Here is a 16,481-nt window from a genome sequence, read left to right as displayed (position 1 = left end):
GAGGGAGAAGGTCCAGTCAGCTCGCGGTGGCATTTATTCTTTCAGGTAAAATCCAGTTTATCTTGCTATTTTTGCATGTTTGTACTTTAGGCCCTTTTTCAGTGCTGGACTGATTGCTTTCCTGACACGTTGATAAAGCCCTCTGCCTCGGCTGCATCCCAGTCCTATTCTCTTAGCTCAGGTTTCCTCTGGGCATACGACAAGTTGATTAAACACATCACATTGTACTCTTGAGATCATGATGGGCAGTGTCAGCTTCTCTTGGCCCCCAGTATAGCCATAGCCACTCAGAGTTCACAGCGGAACTTGAAGTCACAACCTGCCATTGTCTTAGCATAGTGGGCATCAAAGCGCTCATTCTGGGCTACGGTGAAGACATTTTTCCAGTCCCCAGTGGTACCTGAAGAGAGAGAGAGAAAGAGAGAGAGAGAGAGAGAGACTGACTATAGATTCACAGCCACAGGAGAGGACCCTTGTGACTCTGAAGATTTTGTTGGCTACATCCAACCTCCACAAATACTTCAAATGCCCATCCGGGCTACTACCTACCTTTCCTCATGAAGGGAGAAACACCGTGGTCCATAATATCAGGGGGGATGGTTGTGTAGTTAGTCATGGGGTTCTCCTTCATTTTCTTGAAAGATGTGTGGTGAACGATGAAATCCACAGACTCCTCAGGTAGAGAGCGCCCCAAAAACTCTAGAATCTTCTTGATCTCCCTTTTGGGGTTCTGGATCAGGAAGAGTATCTCAGTTTGGATGCTCAATAGAATAAGGGTGGAAGGTCACCCGCAGGGAACAGGTCACTTGTACTAAGGAATTCTCAGACCTGGTGCCTTGACTCTGAGCCTCTTACCTTGGAGCAAAACAGGTAGCTTCCTACCCTGCTGTCTTGGCATAATCACTGTGGGTTCCTTCTGGTAGAGGGTAGGGACAGACTTTGCTGGTGCCCAGGCTTGGAGCAAGGAGAGGCAAGAGCGGCAAGCTACCAGATCAATGATGGCACACATGACTGACATCTACTACAAGATACGGGCTGTGCAGCATTCTCTGCTGAGCTGTGCTGTGGTCCTGAGCAGGAGTTAGGACCAGGAAGTGCTGATCTACCGTGGAGCTAGGATAGGATGGGGCTCAGAGGGCCAGGAAGGTTCCTACCAACAGAGTGGCACAGGAGGAAGTGGGAGCAGGCAGGCTCACCTCCTTCATGTCTTCATAGAAGAGATAGAGAACGGGGTGTGTGTGTCTCAGCTCCCACCACTCCTTCACGTGCTGGTACCACGACCCATAGGACACTGAGAGAGGACAGGGCATGGGCACAGGCCTTGTGAGCCACAGCTGTGCTCCTTGGGCCTGGCCCCTCCTTGCTGTAGACTCACACCTACCTTTCCCATCCATGAAGTTCTCCAAGAAGCTGTCCCAGGTGCCTGGGTCAGGGTGCAGCTTGGCCATGTTGTAGAAGTTATAATAGGAGACAACCACATCCTTTGCATTTCGGGCAATATAGATCACCTGCAGGGGAAGGTAACCCCAGTTATGGTTTCTTCTGTCACCCTTCACAAGGCCAAATGAGGAGGTGGGACTTCTAGCACTTGGGAATTTCCCAGGACTTCTTTTTGGGATGGCAGAAGAGAAAACAGGACTGGCAGTTGAGTTGTTGAGATCTCATAGTTTGGCATCATTGTCCTAAGATTGTACCTTCTCTGATACCAACATCCCAGCTGTTTTATCTGACTCCTTTGTTGTCAGCACATTCACATGGTAAGTCAGAGTCCCATCAGCCTGTCCATCTATGTCCCGTGAACATCCAGACTCTGCATCTCTAGTTTACATGGAAGAATTCCATTTTCCTTGTTATCTGAGCCCTTCCAGAGAGACAGCCAGCAACCCTCCATATGAGATTAAACAGGGCTTGAGTAGTTCCCAGTTCCCAGCAGAGGAAACGAAAGCTATGGTGACCCCAAAGGCCCCTTGCCTCCTCTCACCCTCCCTGCTTCCGTTCCTCCTTTGTCTCTGTCTTGAGTGAGACATGGTCTTGAACTTGCTGTGTAGCAAATGCTCCCAATCCTTCTGCCTCTGCTTCCCACATGCTGAAAGGTACTACCATAACTGGGGTTTTTTGTTTTGTTTTTTTACCTTGACTTTTTGATCCAGCAGACTCTGAGGGAGCAAGGACAGGGGCAGATGTGTCTTAAGGAGCCGTGGGGCTGGTGTCTCTTCCAAAGTTTCAAGACCTAAGTTAAACAGGGAACTTTGTTAAACTGGGACCTGGTCCTACCTTCCTCCACTTGTTTCTAGCACCTCTGTGTACATACCTGAGGGAACCCCTGGGCATTTGAACTCAAGGAAGGGTACTCGGGCATAGATGGGGGCCCGGCCACACTTTTCTAGCTTGCCACCCTGATAGATCATATCCAGGATCTCACTCATCCAGGTAGTACCTGGAAAGGGAGGAACAGAGGTGAGCAGGGCTCAGAGTCTTGACCTGCTTACCAAAGTGTGTATGTGGTGGAAACCACTGCTCACCAGACTTCGGGTACGTGCTGATGAGCAAGTCATCAGGCCAGGCTGTGAAGTTCTGCAGCGGCCCAACCGTCTCCGCAAAGTATTTGATGAGTGGGACGCCCTTCACATGTACCAGTGGTGGACGGGAGAACTCCATGTTGCTGCATTGAGAACAGAGGAAAGCCCACTTCTCTAGCAAGTTCACAGTCCCATGTGTAATTATTTAAGATTGGGATCCTGAGGCTTTGCCAGAGCCCACCAGGTGGCAGGTCGATCTGGGATCAAAGGCAACTCTATCTCCACCAAAAGTCACTACTGCGCTGTACGTCTGATCACTTATGGACTGGTCCGTGTTTTAGTACCCAAGCATACACAGTCCAGGCACTAAAGCACTCTGAGGTAGAATCAATACAATGATGTTTCCCAGTACATTCCTGCACAGACATACAAAAATGTTGGGCACCAGCTGAGTCTCTTTACTACTTCCTGGTGCAGCTGTCAGTCCGTGGCTGCTCCCCATTTTTTTCCCTTGGACTTCCTGTTACCTTCAGAAATGCCTTAGAAATCCCATCTAGAAATGATATCCTATTTTGCTCTGAGACAAATAGAACCAACTTAGCTATTAAGCTTGTTGCAGGGTAGGGAGAGACTCTATTAAAATAAAAAGGATTCTAAAACCATCCAGAGAAGGGAGGGGAACTCAGACAAGCTACAGTTGCTCTTCTGAGGAGGGTTATGCATGGGGAAAGCAGAGAGGCTAGAGGCCCAGGCAGCGGTCCAGTCCAATAGACTAATCAAAGCATAGGAACTAGCTGGCACTTGAAGAATAGTGGAACCAGGACAAGTTGGCCACCCTGTTCCACCCTGTTCCACCACTCACCTGATCCTGGGTTCTGATCCTTGCCTCCCGGTGCTCAGTGCTGTAGGCGTTGCAATGTGGGAAATGTAGAATTGGTCTTTGAGCTAAAGATTTTGTGTCCCAAGTGGGAGGCAGTGGAAACTGCTAGGACTGGCTGTTCTCCAGAAACAAAAAGGGGAGGAGGTGAAGTGGGGCGGAGTTGTGTTACCCCTTCTGTGAACTGTGGGTTGAAAACAAGCCAAACCCAGATAGAAAACTGCAAGGAAGGTGGGTTTATTTTGCTCTGTACTGGCTCCTTCCTAACTCACCTAAACTTAAGGTAGAACAATGGGGCTTTTCTAATTAACCCACTCTAGCAAAGGGAGGAAAGTAGCTGGATGGGGACAGAGCATTCACACCCCTGCTGCTGGCTCTAGGCCAGTCTTGAGGACACCTGGGGTATTGCTGGGGTATCGCAACCACAGCAATACCTGGAACTGCTGACGTCAGGGCAGGTCCAGAATGATGGAAAGGAGTAAGGTCAGTGAACTGGAGGTGCAGCAGTCGGGGTGTTCGTAGGAGTGTGAGTCTAAAGGCCCTGGAAGGTGCCCCTGTCTTCAGAGCTGCTAGGTGGCCTCATCCAGTACCACACGTGACTGGTGAAGATCAGTCCCTAGAAAAGTTTTCACCCTCTGGACTTGTAAAAGGCTGCAGCTGTGAGAGACATATTGCTCCAGGAGTGAGGAGAATCCTGCCTCCTTGACCTTTGTCTTCTGTTGGAGTGAAGATGCAGCATCAAGCTGCACTGGACCTGCAGAGGCGCCTGCATCACACCTGTGCAAAGCTGGGCAACAGAACAAGACTTCCTGTGTCTCTAGGGGACATTTTGTTTGTTTGAGACTATATAGACTGATGACATGACCGCTCCAAGGTGTGATTGAGGGGAGGATATTTTTGGTAGACGCGGGGGAGAGGTCAGACATAGTCATCTGGAAGAGTCCAGAGGAAAGACGTGGACTGACTATGACCAGAAGACTGGACTTGACCATGGGATAGCAAGAGATGAAGACAAAGGACTTGGAGAACTGGGATGGAGGGGCGCGTAGCTAAACTAGCTGGGTCATAAGGACAGTGAGGAGCTGGGTGAGAGGAAGCTTCTGAGCTAGGGGAGTTCAGGGCAGGAGCTGGAGTGAGAGGAGCAAGATGGCAGTGTGGACTTTGAAGTGTGTACCTGGTACTTGGGATCCCGAAGGGGGCTGGAGCCAGCACGCACTTTAGTATGCTAAGAGGCTTCACAGTGGCTACCTGTTCCTTCTGCCAGTGATAAGGAAGTGGCTCCTTTAGTAGAGAGGAACTGCTTCGCAAGTTCCTGAAGAACGCTGGCTTTGGACTGACAGAGGCAGGGTCTCACACAGCCTAGGCTGACTAGGGATTCACAATGTAATCCAAGATGGACTTGACCTTATGCCAATTCTGCTCCAGCCTCTCAAGTGCCAGGATTACAGGTATGAACACACCCAGACTGACTAGAATAGTTCCTCGCTTGGAATGGTGATGGGTCACTACAGGAGCTCTGCCGGTATAAGAACAACTCCGATCCCAGGAGAGAGACCACTGCCCCATGTGCTCTCATTGTGTTGGCTCCTCCCATCTATAGATAGGCCATGGAGATTTCTCTCCTTGGTTTTGAAAAAAAACTAACTACATATCTCCATGTATTGTGTCATTGTTTTTCTTGTGGGTTGCATTTGGATCCAGAGCTAGGCATTAGAGCCATGGGATCTACTAGCAGACATCTCTAAGAGAACTGGTACCAATGGAGAGGGGATCCACTCAACAGAACTTGGTTCCAATAGAGAGGGCCATTAGTGGGACAGAGCATCTGTAGAGGGACAGTGTTGAGTTGCATCTCAGAACTGTATCGTTCCTAACATTTTGGCCACAGGTTACTGACTCCGGAAAGCTTCTTTGCAGGTAAACCTGCTGCCACTGAGCAGGGAGGAATAGAAGAATAAAGACCAAAGGGTATTTTGGACCAGTAAGAAATCTTACAATGAAAGGAGAGAACTGACTGGTACAGTTTGTCTTCTGACCCCCACATGTGCCCCGTGGCATGAATGCACATGTGTACACACATGCACATAAGCAATATGTGTGTGTGACTTTTTTTAAATTTAAAGTTCATGTCTTTATCACCTGAACAAGTTTAAACCTTAAATCCACATGTGGCATTTTGTGTGAGAGAACCCTTGAAGAATCCATTTTGGCACTGTGTACACTTGAAAGGTCTGTCTATACCCAGGTTTTGTCTTGGAAGAGGCATATTGCTTGGGACTAAGATACTTTGGGAGGGGCTGAAAACTAGATAATCACAAGTTAATTATTGTAGCGTTTTACAAGCCATAGTTCCTGGGAGGTCAGTGGTTGTGTAAGGATTTGTGGATTAGAAGTCTGGATAAATCCAACAAGAAGCTTGACTGCTGGTTGCCCCACCCCCTTTAAATAAGAGTAGGGTGACTGAAGACTGCCAGCTCTTTTTTTGGGGGGGTCGGGGGATTCGAGACAGGGTTTCTCTGTGTACCCCTGGCTGTCCTGGAACTCACTCTGTATGTAGACCAGGCTGGCCTCGAACTCAGAAATTCGCCTGCCTCTGCCTCCCAAGGGATTAAAGGCGTGCGCCACCACTGCCTAGCTAAATACATCTTTAAAGAATAAAAAAAATAATCCGGAACTTGAAAAACAAAGTTAACAACATGCTGAAAATCTCAGCAAGGAAATGCATGTTTTAGATGAAAAACAAATATAAATGTTAGAAATAATGAATCAAAAAAACAATACAAAGGGACTGAAGAGAAGGCTCAGGGGGTTGAGTGTTGGTTTCTCTTCCAGCGATCCTGAGTTCAATTCTCAGCAATGACATAGTGAATCATAGCCATCTACAATGAGATCTGGTGTCCTCTTCTGGCCTTCAGGCAGAAAACTCTGCATAGTCTTAAAACAAACAAACAAGTAGCAGAAATGCCTGTTAACAAGACCATTGGGAAGAATGACTTCTCAGTGATAGAAGGCTAAGCCAAGGGAATACTATAGTTGATCGTAATAAAGAACAAAAATATATTTTTATGTGTTTGGGTGTTTTGTCTGCAAGTATATCTGTGCACTACAGATATCCAGTCCTTATACAACCCAGGACCACCTGCCCAAGGAGAGCACTGCCTGCAGTTGGCTCGGCTCTCCTGAGTCAGTCAGCAAAATAGTGAGTGCTCCTCAGACATGTGTACAGGCTAGACTCTGACCAAGTTAACCCTCGTTGAACCTCCCTCAGATAATTCTGGGGTGTTTTCAAGTTGAGGCTAACTAGGAAAAGACCCAACAGACAAAGGTGGCACATGCCTGTAATCCCAGCACTTGGGAGGTAGAGGCAGGTGGATTTCTGAGTTCGAGGCCAGCCTGGTCTACAGAGTGAGTTCCAGGGCAGCCAGGGCTACACAGAGAAACCCTGTCTCGAAAACAAAACAAAAAAGAGAGAGACTAATATCTACTATCTTATTAAAATAGAGAAGAAAGAAGGCAGTATTCCAAACAATTAGAAAAGAAGACAAGAATCAGTAAACTGCTCTCTAAGAAGCCTAGAAGTACATGATCTAAGTTTTATGTGTATGGGTGTCTTGCCTCCGTGTATGTATGCCTAGTACCTGCAGAAGCCAAAAGAGAATGTTGGATCTCCTGGAACTGGAGTTACAGGAGATTGTGAGCTGCCGTATGTGTCTGGGAATCCAAACACAGGCCCAAATTCAGAACAGCCAGCGCCAGCACTCTTGAGACTACGTCAGGCATGGAGGAACATGCCTATCATTATTATTATTAGTAGTAGTAGTATCAGTATTAGCAGTAGTAGTAGTATAGTAATATTCTTCCTCTCCTCCCAGTACACCCTCATGCAAGTCCTTCCCTGATTCCACCTTATGGGTGTCAGCCCTGCCTCCCACCCACCCACATCAAGCCTCTGCCTGACTAGGCACATCCTCTCCCACTGAGGCCAGACAGGATGGTCCATTTAAGGGTGCAGGACCCACAGGCAGGCAACAGCCCCTGCTCTAGTTATTAGAGGACCCACATGAAGACCAAGCTGCTCATCGGCTATACATGTGCCGTGGGCCTAGGTCCAGCCTGGGCTCGTTCTTTGGTTGGTGATTCAGTCTCTGGGAGCCCTGAAGAGTCCAGGTTAGTTGACTCTCTAGGTCTTTCTGTAGAGTCTCTGTCCTCTTTGTGTCCCTCAATCCCTCTCCCAACTCTTCTGTAAGTATCCAAGCTTCTTCTAATGTGTGGGTGTGAGTCTCTGCACCTCTTTCCATTGGCTGCTAGGTGGAGCCTCTCAGAGGACAGTTATGCTAGGTCCCTATCTGCAAGCATAACAGTATCCTTAATAATGTTAGGGATTGGTTCTTGCCCCTAGGGTGGGTCTCAGTTTGGGGCAGTCATTGGTTGGCCATTCCCAACATCTCTTTGTTCCAGTATATCTTGTAAGCAGGACACATTTGGGTCAAAGGTTTTGTGGGTGGATTGCTGTCCTTATCTTTCAACTGGGATCCTGCTTAGCTACAAGAAGTGGCCGCTTCAGGATCCATATCCTCCACTGCTTGGGGTCACAGCTGGACTAATCCCAATAAACCCCCTGGGACGTGGCCCCAACACCACCCCAGGTATCTGGCACCTCCTAGAGATTGTCCCACCACCACTGGTTTCCCTTATCTCTCCCCTGCTCTCTCTACATCTGACCTCCCTCCTTTCCTCATCCCCGCTCTCATCCAGTTCTCTCTCTCCACCCACCTCCAATATCTATTTTGTTTTCCCATCTGAGAACAATTCAACCATCCTCCTTTGGGCCCTCCTTACTTGACCTCTTTGGGTCTGTTTATAACATGGTTATCCTGAAATTATTTATTATTATTTATGGCTAATATCCACTTAGGAGTATATACCATGCATGTCCTTTTAGGTCTGGGTTACATCCACTCAGAATATTTTCTAGTTCCATCCATTTGCCTGTGAAATTCATGATGTCCTTACTGTTCTCCCATGCACTTTCACTGTGATGTCCTGCCTCAGTACAACCCCCAGAAAAGGTATACTGAAGCCAAGAGTCAGAATGGACCTGGAGTTGTTTATTTGCATCAAGGACAAGCTGCAAATTTATAAATCAGGTTGGTCCCCTAAGGGGCCACCATACCTGTACTAGAACAAGGCAGGTCTGGGTCTAGCCAGCTCTCTTCCATGTTCTGTGAGCACCTTTTTCTGTGACTCCCCTTCTCTCAGATCTGCACCCTGAACCCTGCAACACTGACAGGCAGATGGCCTCTCACTTCATGAGACAGCTGAGACAGCAGCACAGAACCAAGGGTCTGTCCAGGATTGTCTAGCACTGCCCTGGCTTCTCACCTTGACCTTCATCCTGCAAGCTCTGGGGGACCAGAGACACAGGCAAGTGTATCTTGAGGAATCTCCAGGCTGGAGTGTTTTCCAGAGCTTAAAGACCCTGGTCCTGTTTCATTCCATGTCATTTCCCTAATATTTCTCCACATACATGAGGGGCCACCAGGGCTTCTGAACTCTAGGAAAGTAACCTGAAACCAGATGGGGCCCCAGTGACATTTCTCCATTTCAACATCCTGATGGGCCATGCCAAGTCTCTCACTGACCTGGGGGGGGGGGGCGGGGGGGGTACCTGGAGAGGAGGGAGCAGGAAGTGTGAGGCTGAGGGCTTGGCTTTGCCCGCCAAGGTAGAAGCTACAGATCTGGTTATGGGACTCTTCTGGCTGACCGAATTTTGGGTACGTGCTGATAAGCAGGTCATAAGGAAAGGCTTGCAAGTTTTGCAGTGTAGCAGCCCCCTCTGCAAAGACTTTGACCAGTGGGTGCTCTTCAGATACACTAGTGATGGACAGGTTTCCTACACCAGCTCCATGTGGCTGAAACAACCAGCCCACCTCCGTTAGTAGCACGCCACTACCATGTGAGGTGCTCTTGGCCTCCAGATAAAGACCAGGAGGTTTTGGCGGAAGAGCACTCTGCTGGAGCTCACTGAGCCAGCGAGTGGTAGGTAGGTCTAACTTCAGGGCAGTGATCACCAGTGAGGCTATACAGCAGCTCATCTGTAGACCCTCCTGTGACCTCCATATCCCATGGGTATCCAGCCCATTAAAAAACTTTTTTTAAATTTAACTTTATTTATGTGAGTGTTTTGCCTGTAGCTCTGTGAACCACCAGTCTGCCTAGTCCCTCAGAAGCCAGAAGATGCCATTGGATCCCTTGGAATTGGAGTTGTAGGTGGTTGCCAGACACCGTGTAGGTGTTGGAAATTGAACCTGAGTCCTCTGCAAGAACAGCCACTTAATCATGGAGCCAGCTCTCCAGCCCCCATTAATGAGCCCCTGGGGGTAGAGTCCAGTCACAAAGTTTCTTTCCAGGAGATGCCATAGTGTACCAGAGAAAGTCCCCGGGACCTACCCGAGCTCACAGCTTGCAGCCAGGTTCATTTCTCCTCCCACCTCAGTGCTGAGCCCGTAGCCATGCCCTCCTGTTCCCATGCGCTTCTCAGGCTCTCCACAAAAGGCAACCACTCAGGGTGTGGGCTCACTCGGCACTAGAAGTACAGTTAGTCAAGCACTGTGCTTGTTTGGGAGAGGCTCTCGGTGTTTGGGCAGGAGCAACGCTCTGCCTAGTTGAAAGGCAGTTGCCCCACTAAGATGGGGAAACATGGACAAAGAGCACAGATGGGAGAGATCAAATAGGAGTGACTCACACGGGCAGAGCAAGCCTCCTGTGGAGCACGTGAGAGGAACTGGGCAGAGCGAGGCTGTCTGGTACATCCACCTCACGCAGGCCTGTGGCTTCCTGGGCTCACAGCTTACTGTGAGCTTGTGGAGTGCAGGATTCTTTCAGCAGGGTGTAAGTCCCAAGTGGGAGGGCTTAGGGCCAGCCCTAGGACTGTCTGGCCCTCCTGGAGGAAGTAGGGGTTGAAAATGGGGTGCTCAGTTACCTTCTATAGAACCCCAGCTAGAACCAAGGTAACTACATCTGCAAACCAAAAATCGATAGGCCTTGATACACACAGTGAAAGGATAGCAGTGGAGAAAGTGCCTGTGGATTGTTTTGTTTTCCCAACAGTGATCTACAGCTGGGCTGGCTCTGGAAACTCCACCCCTGCAGGGAGATGGGGAGACTCCTTTCCTTTCTGCTGGCTGCAGACCAGCAGTGAGGAATCAAGCTGAGGTCAGGCTTTTTCTGGTTTTCTAAGAACTCCCCGGTTTGTGAGAATTTGAAGCCAGAGTGAGGGGAGTGGCCCAGGTATAGGGACCTAGCTGGGTCAGGGCAGGGGAAACTGTGGAAAGAGCAGGCATCTAAGGGTCCTAGAGGGACCCTCATTAGCGTGGTGGCTAATGGGCAGCCTCATAAAGACCTTACGAGGGAGCCCCGCCTCATGATTTCTGGGAAGAGCCAGAGCAGCAGGCTGGGTGAACCACAGGGCTCTGGGGAGCAGACAGCCTCTCCCATCAGCACCTCAGCTGTAGTGTTTGTGTAACCCTGCCTGGCAGAGAAGATCCAAGGAGATATAGAAACAATGGACCCCAAAGAAATGTAAATTTCCCCCAAGAATGCCATGCTGGGAAAAAGAAAGGGCCTCAACTGGGGCGGGAAGCTGTCTCGGGAAAGAGAGCTCAGTAGTTCTACAGTTTGTCAGCCCCTTACTGGGTGCCAGGGAAGCCAGATGGCCAGGCAGTGGGTAGACAGCATCTTGACAACAGGGACTGCGTAGGTGTGCATATCCCAGGACCTCTAGTTTAAACCTTTATCTCAGTCAGGCCCTGAAGATGGACTCGACTGGGTTTGCTGGACCTCTCTGTCCCTATTCCCAATATGGCCACACTGAATAAATTTCCTTTTTCTGCTTTTAATTTGGCTTATTGAGGTCGGGTGGTCAGACTGACTTGGGTGTAGAGATCTCACAGCAAGCTTGGCTTTGGAGGCTTGTAGGGGCCTCGGCAGACACCAGGGTTGGCAGAGTAATGCCAATGAGGCCTGAGGAATCGGTTCAACAGGACATACTATCTGGCTCACGCGTCTAGTCTGACACCAGGCGGTTTCTTTTAGGCTTACATATGTAAGTGCAGTACAATTTGGGAAGGTTTCCTGTTGTACCACAATCTCATGTGCACAACGCATAATTACATCTGAATTCTTTTTTTTCAAAGTGGTTACTTCCTCCAGGAAAGTGGGTTCTACATAGGCTACCTGTGTTAAAGGCCTAGGGGAGGATCTCCTGTATCTTCAGTCATACAGATGGCACAGAGGTCACCTGGCCCTGGTTGTGGGAGCTTTTTGGATTCAAGGTACGGCCTGGCCCTGTTAATAGCACAGAGGGGTTATCTAGGCTATCGGTCACCTCCCCTCCGGGCCTTCTGGGGGGAAGACAGATTATACAGCTTTCCCTGAAGACAATCCTGCACCTTTATCATTCCTGTTTTCCCTGGTGCTGCTGTGTGAGAGAGCGCAGACCTGTGCCCACAGAGGCTCCAAGCCACGGGCACTACTCTCTGAGCCTTTAGTTATTCTCCTATTTAGCTTCAGTTGTCAACCTTACACAGCCCAGCCTTAAGGAGGGATGGAATCCTCAGTCAGGAGACTGAGCCAGACCGGCCTCTGGGCATGTCTGTGGGGACACTCTCTTTATTGTTGATTGATGTGTGAAGGCCCAGCCCACTGTGGACACTGCCACCCCTAGGCAGGTGGTTCTGGGTCATGTAAGTGTTCGCCGAAGCACCAGCCAGAAAGATGGAGCCAAAGAGCGACCCCCTGCATGCTCTGGCTTCCTGCCTTGAGCCCCACCCAAACTTCCCTCACTGATGGGCTGGTGCCTGGAAGTGTAATAAGAGACAAGCCCTCTCCTCCCCCAAGGAGCTGGTTCCAACCTTAATCATAGCCTTGGGGAAGCAAGTGGAGACAGTGGCAGTTACCGCTGAGGGAGGTGGCTGAGGCCTCCCCTTCACTCCCTTTCCCGCCCAGCTCTGAGGAGACATCAGAAGGCACCTTCGACTCAGCTTTTTATTGTGCTCAAGCAAAGGGCGCCAGTTACCCAAGAGAGAAGCAGAGAAGGTGCAGAGGTGAAAGGTGGGGACACGAAGGATCAAGTCTCCAGCAAGTCTGTCCAGTGTTCCTGTAAGGACAAAACATGGTCAGAGATAGTCTAGGAAGACTGCGGGAGGGAGGGGCCAGGGTCACCTCTCACCTCCTCTAATTCTAAATCCTCTTCCTCCTCGGTGTCCACGAAGCACTGCCCAACCAGGTTTCCCCAAAGTAATGACTTCTTGCAGCTGCCAAAGGTGCAGTTGGTGGACATGCCAGAGTCAGGATTCGGTGAGCCGGGGCCGGGCACATGGGACACCTTGTCCCCAGACCTACACAGGCTGGGAAGAGGGCCTGGACTCACCTAGGACAATGGCCCTCTAGGGGCAGAAGCTGCCCAGGCTCTTCCTGCAGGAACTCCTCTGCCAAGCAGATGATATGGGCCCTTAGAGGACAACCAGGGTGGGGGCAGCACAAGGGGCCCTCTTCATCCTGTCAACCGTGCAGATGAGAAGTAACGTGAAGTAACCAAGAGCAACACACAGCATGCGGGGCAGGAAAGTGACAGGGAAAAAGCAGGAAGCGCATGAGAAAGAGCTATGAGTTCAGGAGGCCAGGGACGGTCTCACAGAGTGGCTGGCTGTCCATTCAGAGGCTCTAATGGCCCCCCAGCTGGTACTGATAGGTTCAGAAAGAGCAGAAAGAACTGCCCTCTTCATCAGACATGTGTCAGGTGGGCAAAGTCCCAGGTCTCAGCCCGATGTGCCCTTACCTGCAGCATACGCTCACACAGAGTGCATCTGGCCTTGGCACCTAGATCCAGCTGTCGCTCGCAGTCAGCCTCACCTACAGCGGATCGTTTGGGGACTAAGGACTGGGGTGGTGGCGGTCCAAAGGCAATGGGCATGTGTGGTGGTGGCGCTGGACTGAGTTCATGGCGGAAGTCAGGTCTCAGCCAGCGCAGTGTTAGAGGAAGGCGCACCCACGGAGGAACTCGAAGCATGTGTGCCAGCACGCGCAAGTGGAAAGCAAAGGCAGCCTCGCTGCGCAGGCGCGGCTCCACGTGAGTCAGTCGGCGTGAAGCTTGAGGATGCTGCCAGGCCCATTCAAACTACAGAAGGGGACAACCCAAGACAAGGTCAGGGTGGTCCTGGGTAAGGTCCTCTAGACAAACCAGTCTAGCCCGCCCTGAAGACACCTTTCTTACCCGAAGGGCGGCCACAGCAGACGGGAAACCGTGTATGATCAGCACCATGTCCCTTGGAAGGAGAGGGACACGGCCAGTAAGTCCCCATCCCACCGCGACCCAGACAGAAGCTGAATCCCTCCACCAGGCCAGTCTCCAGTTCACACTGAGAGCACAACCACACCGCTTCACACCCGGCCATTAGAACATGAATCTTTCACGGAGGCTTAAGACCCAGTATCTGCCAATCTCAGGCTCCTCACCCAGTCCCTGATTCCTCTCCTTTGGAAGTTGTACTCTAGCCTTGTTGACCAGGGCCTCTGTCTCCTGATCCTGGTCTTTAAAACAAATTTTGCTATTGTATATTAACTGTACAGAATAATAGGTTGCATTGATATTCTCCTACTGTGTAATGTATTTGGACATTACTTATTATAATCACACACCTCCTCCTTTTCATTCCAAATAGTTCTCTTCCCACTTTCTGTAAATCCCAAATGAGAGAAAACTTGGGCTATTTGTCTGTTGTATCACTTAACATGATGATGTCCAGTTCCATCCACTTTCTCATAACTGGTATAATTTTATTCATCCTTATGGCTGAGTCAAACTGTGTATGGCCGGAGAGGCGGTTCAGTTAGGAGCACTTGCTCTTGCAGAGGACCTGGGCTCTGAACATTTTGTAACTCCCATTTGAGGAGGTTTGGCACCCTCTTCTGACCTCTACAAGTACTGCATGAACTCAGTGCACTTAGATGAAGGTTTAGTTAACACACACACACCACACTCACTCATTAATCAAATAAAACTAAAAGTTTTTTTTTCTTCGAGACAGGATTTCTCTGTATAGCCCTGGCTGTCCTGGAACTCACTCTGTAGACCAGGATGGCCTTGAACTCAGAAATCCGCCTGCCTTTGCCTCCCAGAGTGTTGGGATTACAGGCGTGCGCTATACAGAGAAACCCTATCTCGAAAAAACCAGGAAAAAAAAAGACATCTAATTAAGGGACAGATGCCCAACTTGAATGAGAACAGCACAGGAGAGAGAGGCTACTTAAAAGCAGAGTGAGGGAGAGGGGGTGTATGTGTACGGAAGTTTGGTCAGGGCAGTTTTACAGAGACAGGTTGTAGAGAGAACAAGCTAGACACAGGTGAAGACAGAAAGGGCCAGAGAATGAGAAGGACCCAGAAGATCAGAACAGATTGCCAGAGTGAGTATGAGGAGAGCAATTCAGTCAGAAGCTGAGAGAAGCCAGATTGAATCGGCCATCTTGGAAGATTAGTTTGTACAGAGGCTAGAAGCTTGCAGGGCTAGGCCTAGAGATGGAAGGTATAGAGAAAGAAGCGCTCTGGCTCAGCCCAAACCTTACATTCACACAACCTGGGTGTGGCACCCATCCCATCCCTTCATCTGAGGAGATAAAAGCACATTTACAGTGAAGTGTAAGCCAAATAAACACTTTCCTCCCCAATAAACTTGTGGTCGTGGTGATTCCTCACAGCAATAGTAACCCTAAGGGGGCACTGACTGCTCTTCCAGAAGTCCTGAGTTCCACTTCCAGCAACCCCGCGGTGGCTCACAATTCCCTCTTCCAGTGTGTCTAAAGGCAGCTACAGTATACTCCCATACGTACAATGAATAAATATATCTTTAAATTTTTATCTTAGGATTTGCTTTCTTTCTTTCTTTTCTTTTCTTTTCTCTTCTTCTTTTTTTTTTTTTCGAGACAGGTTTCTCTGTATAGTTCTGGCTGTCCTGGAACTCACGCTATAGACCAGGCTGGCCTCGAACTCAGAAATCCACCTGCCTCTGCCTCCCAGAGTGCTGGGATTACAGGCGTGCGCCACCGCCGCCCGGGTAAAATTTTATTTTAAAAAATAGTAATCCTAAGATAAGGACCTAGGTTAGTTGTCTAACTTAGCTTTTGTATTTAATTTTTTTCTTAAATCCATGTATGTGCATCAGTGTTTTGCTTGTATGCATGTATGTATGTGCAGAGATTAGAAGAGGGCATCTAAAACCTGGTAGTGAAGCTAGAAGCCCTAAACTTGTGCATTCGTAATCCAATTAAGCATCACAAATTTTAATCCAGTCATTGGAGAGTGTTGATATCCACAAAGTGGCAACTCCCTGCTATGCTTGCCCTGGTGACAAGCCAGGGACTCAGCACCGCCCTAGATCACCAAAAGGAAAAAAAACCCGGTCCCGCCTCTCAGTCTTTTGCCCTAGCGACCCGCCTCCTAAACGTAGCCTTCCGGCCAGACACCAGCGCTTTCTTACCAGGGTCCTCGCCCGCTTGTCCGCCAAGCGCCACCTTTTTTGCGACCCGCGTTGTGTTGCCGGACCCGACGAGCAGGATTGACAGTGAATCCCACGTAAACGCGGCCCCGATGCCGAGGGTTCTGGCAGTAGAGCAAGTAGACACCGAAAAAACGCCCCGGTCTTGCTGCATGTTCCATCCGGACTTTCTGGGTTGAAGGTCCAGAGTTGGGGGTGGTCTCTGGGACCTCGGACCTCGGAAAGAGCTGGGTAGCCAGGACTGCAAAATGTTGGTTTAGGAAAAAGCAGGGGAGAACGGTCCTGCAAATCCCTGGAAAACCGGCAGAGCGACTTGGTACGCCCCCTGCTGGCAGGAGGAGGGTGTGCAAACGGGCCGCACGACCGACTGCCTTCCAGCCCGGCTCGGATTGGCTAAGTGCTCCTCCCGAGTGTCTGGAGTTGGGGGGCGGGGTGCCAGGAGGCGGAAGTGCTGCCTTCGAGACCGCCCTAGGAAGGGCGGAAGTGGGTGTTGTGGAGGAAGTGGCTTCAATGAGGGCGGAAAGCGAGGTGGAG

General features: G+C 49.9%; 2 protein-coding genes across 2 annotated transcripts; both read right to left on the bottom strand.

Annotated features, from left to right (window-relative positions):
• Positions 1 to 16: 16 nt before the first annotated feature.
• LOC127696394 (sulfotransferase 1A1) lies at positions 17 to 3,506 on the bottom strand. Its single transcript, XM_052199064.1, has 8 exons — positions 3,382 to 3,506; positions 2,523 to 2,662; positions 2,312 to 2,437; positions 2,133 to 2,230; positions 1,382 to 1,508; positions 1,197 to 1,291; positions 550 to 730; positions 17 to 400 (listed from the first exon to the last, which is right to left on the bottom strand). Exons 2-8 carry the CDS (start codon positions 2,656 to 2,658, stop codon positions 288 to 290), a joined length of 876 nt encoding a protein of 291 aa, XP_052055024.1. The 5' UTR covers positions 2,659 to 2,662; positions 3,382 to 3,506; the 3' UTR covers positions 17 to 287.
• An 8,917-nt stretch (positions 3,507 to 12,423) lies between these two features.
• On the bottom strand, positions 12,424 to 16,120 carry Slx1a (SLX1 homolog A, structure-specific endonuclease subunit). The gene is made up of 6 exons (XM_052199016.1): positions 15,930 to 16,120; positions 13,670 to 13,721; positions 13,235 to 13,573; positions 12,827 to 12,954; positions 12,626 to 12,710; positions 12,424 to 12,553 (listed from the first exon to the last, which is right to left on the bottom strand). Exons 1-6 carry the CDS (start codon positions 16,106 to 16,108, stop codon positions 12,524 to 12,526), a joined length of 813 nt encoding a protein of 270 aa, XP_052054976.1. The 5' UTR covers positions 16,109 to 16,120; the 3' UTR covers positions 12,424 to 12,523.
• Between the last annotated feature and the right edge of the window lie 361 nt (positions 16,121 to 16,481).

Source organism: Apodemus sylvaticus, chromosome 1 (assembly GCF_947179515.1).
Source record: "Apodemus sylvaticus chromosome 1, mApoSyl1.1, whole genome shotgun sequence".
In the NCBI taxonomy this organism is placed as follows: Eukaryota; Metazoa; Chordata; class Mammalia; order Rodentia; family Muridae; genus Apodemus; species Apodemus sylvaticus.
Note: the sequence above shows the minus strand (reverse complement) of the source record. Positions and strands in the feature narration are given on the sequence as shown.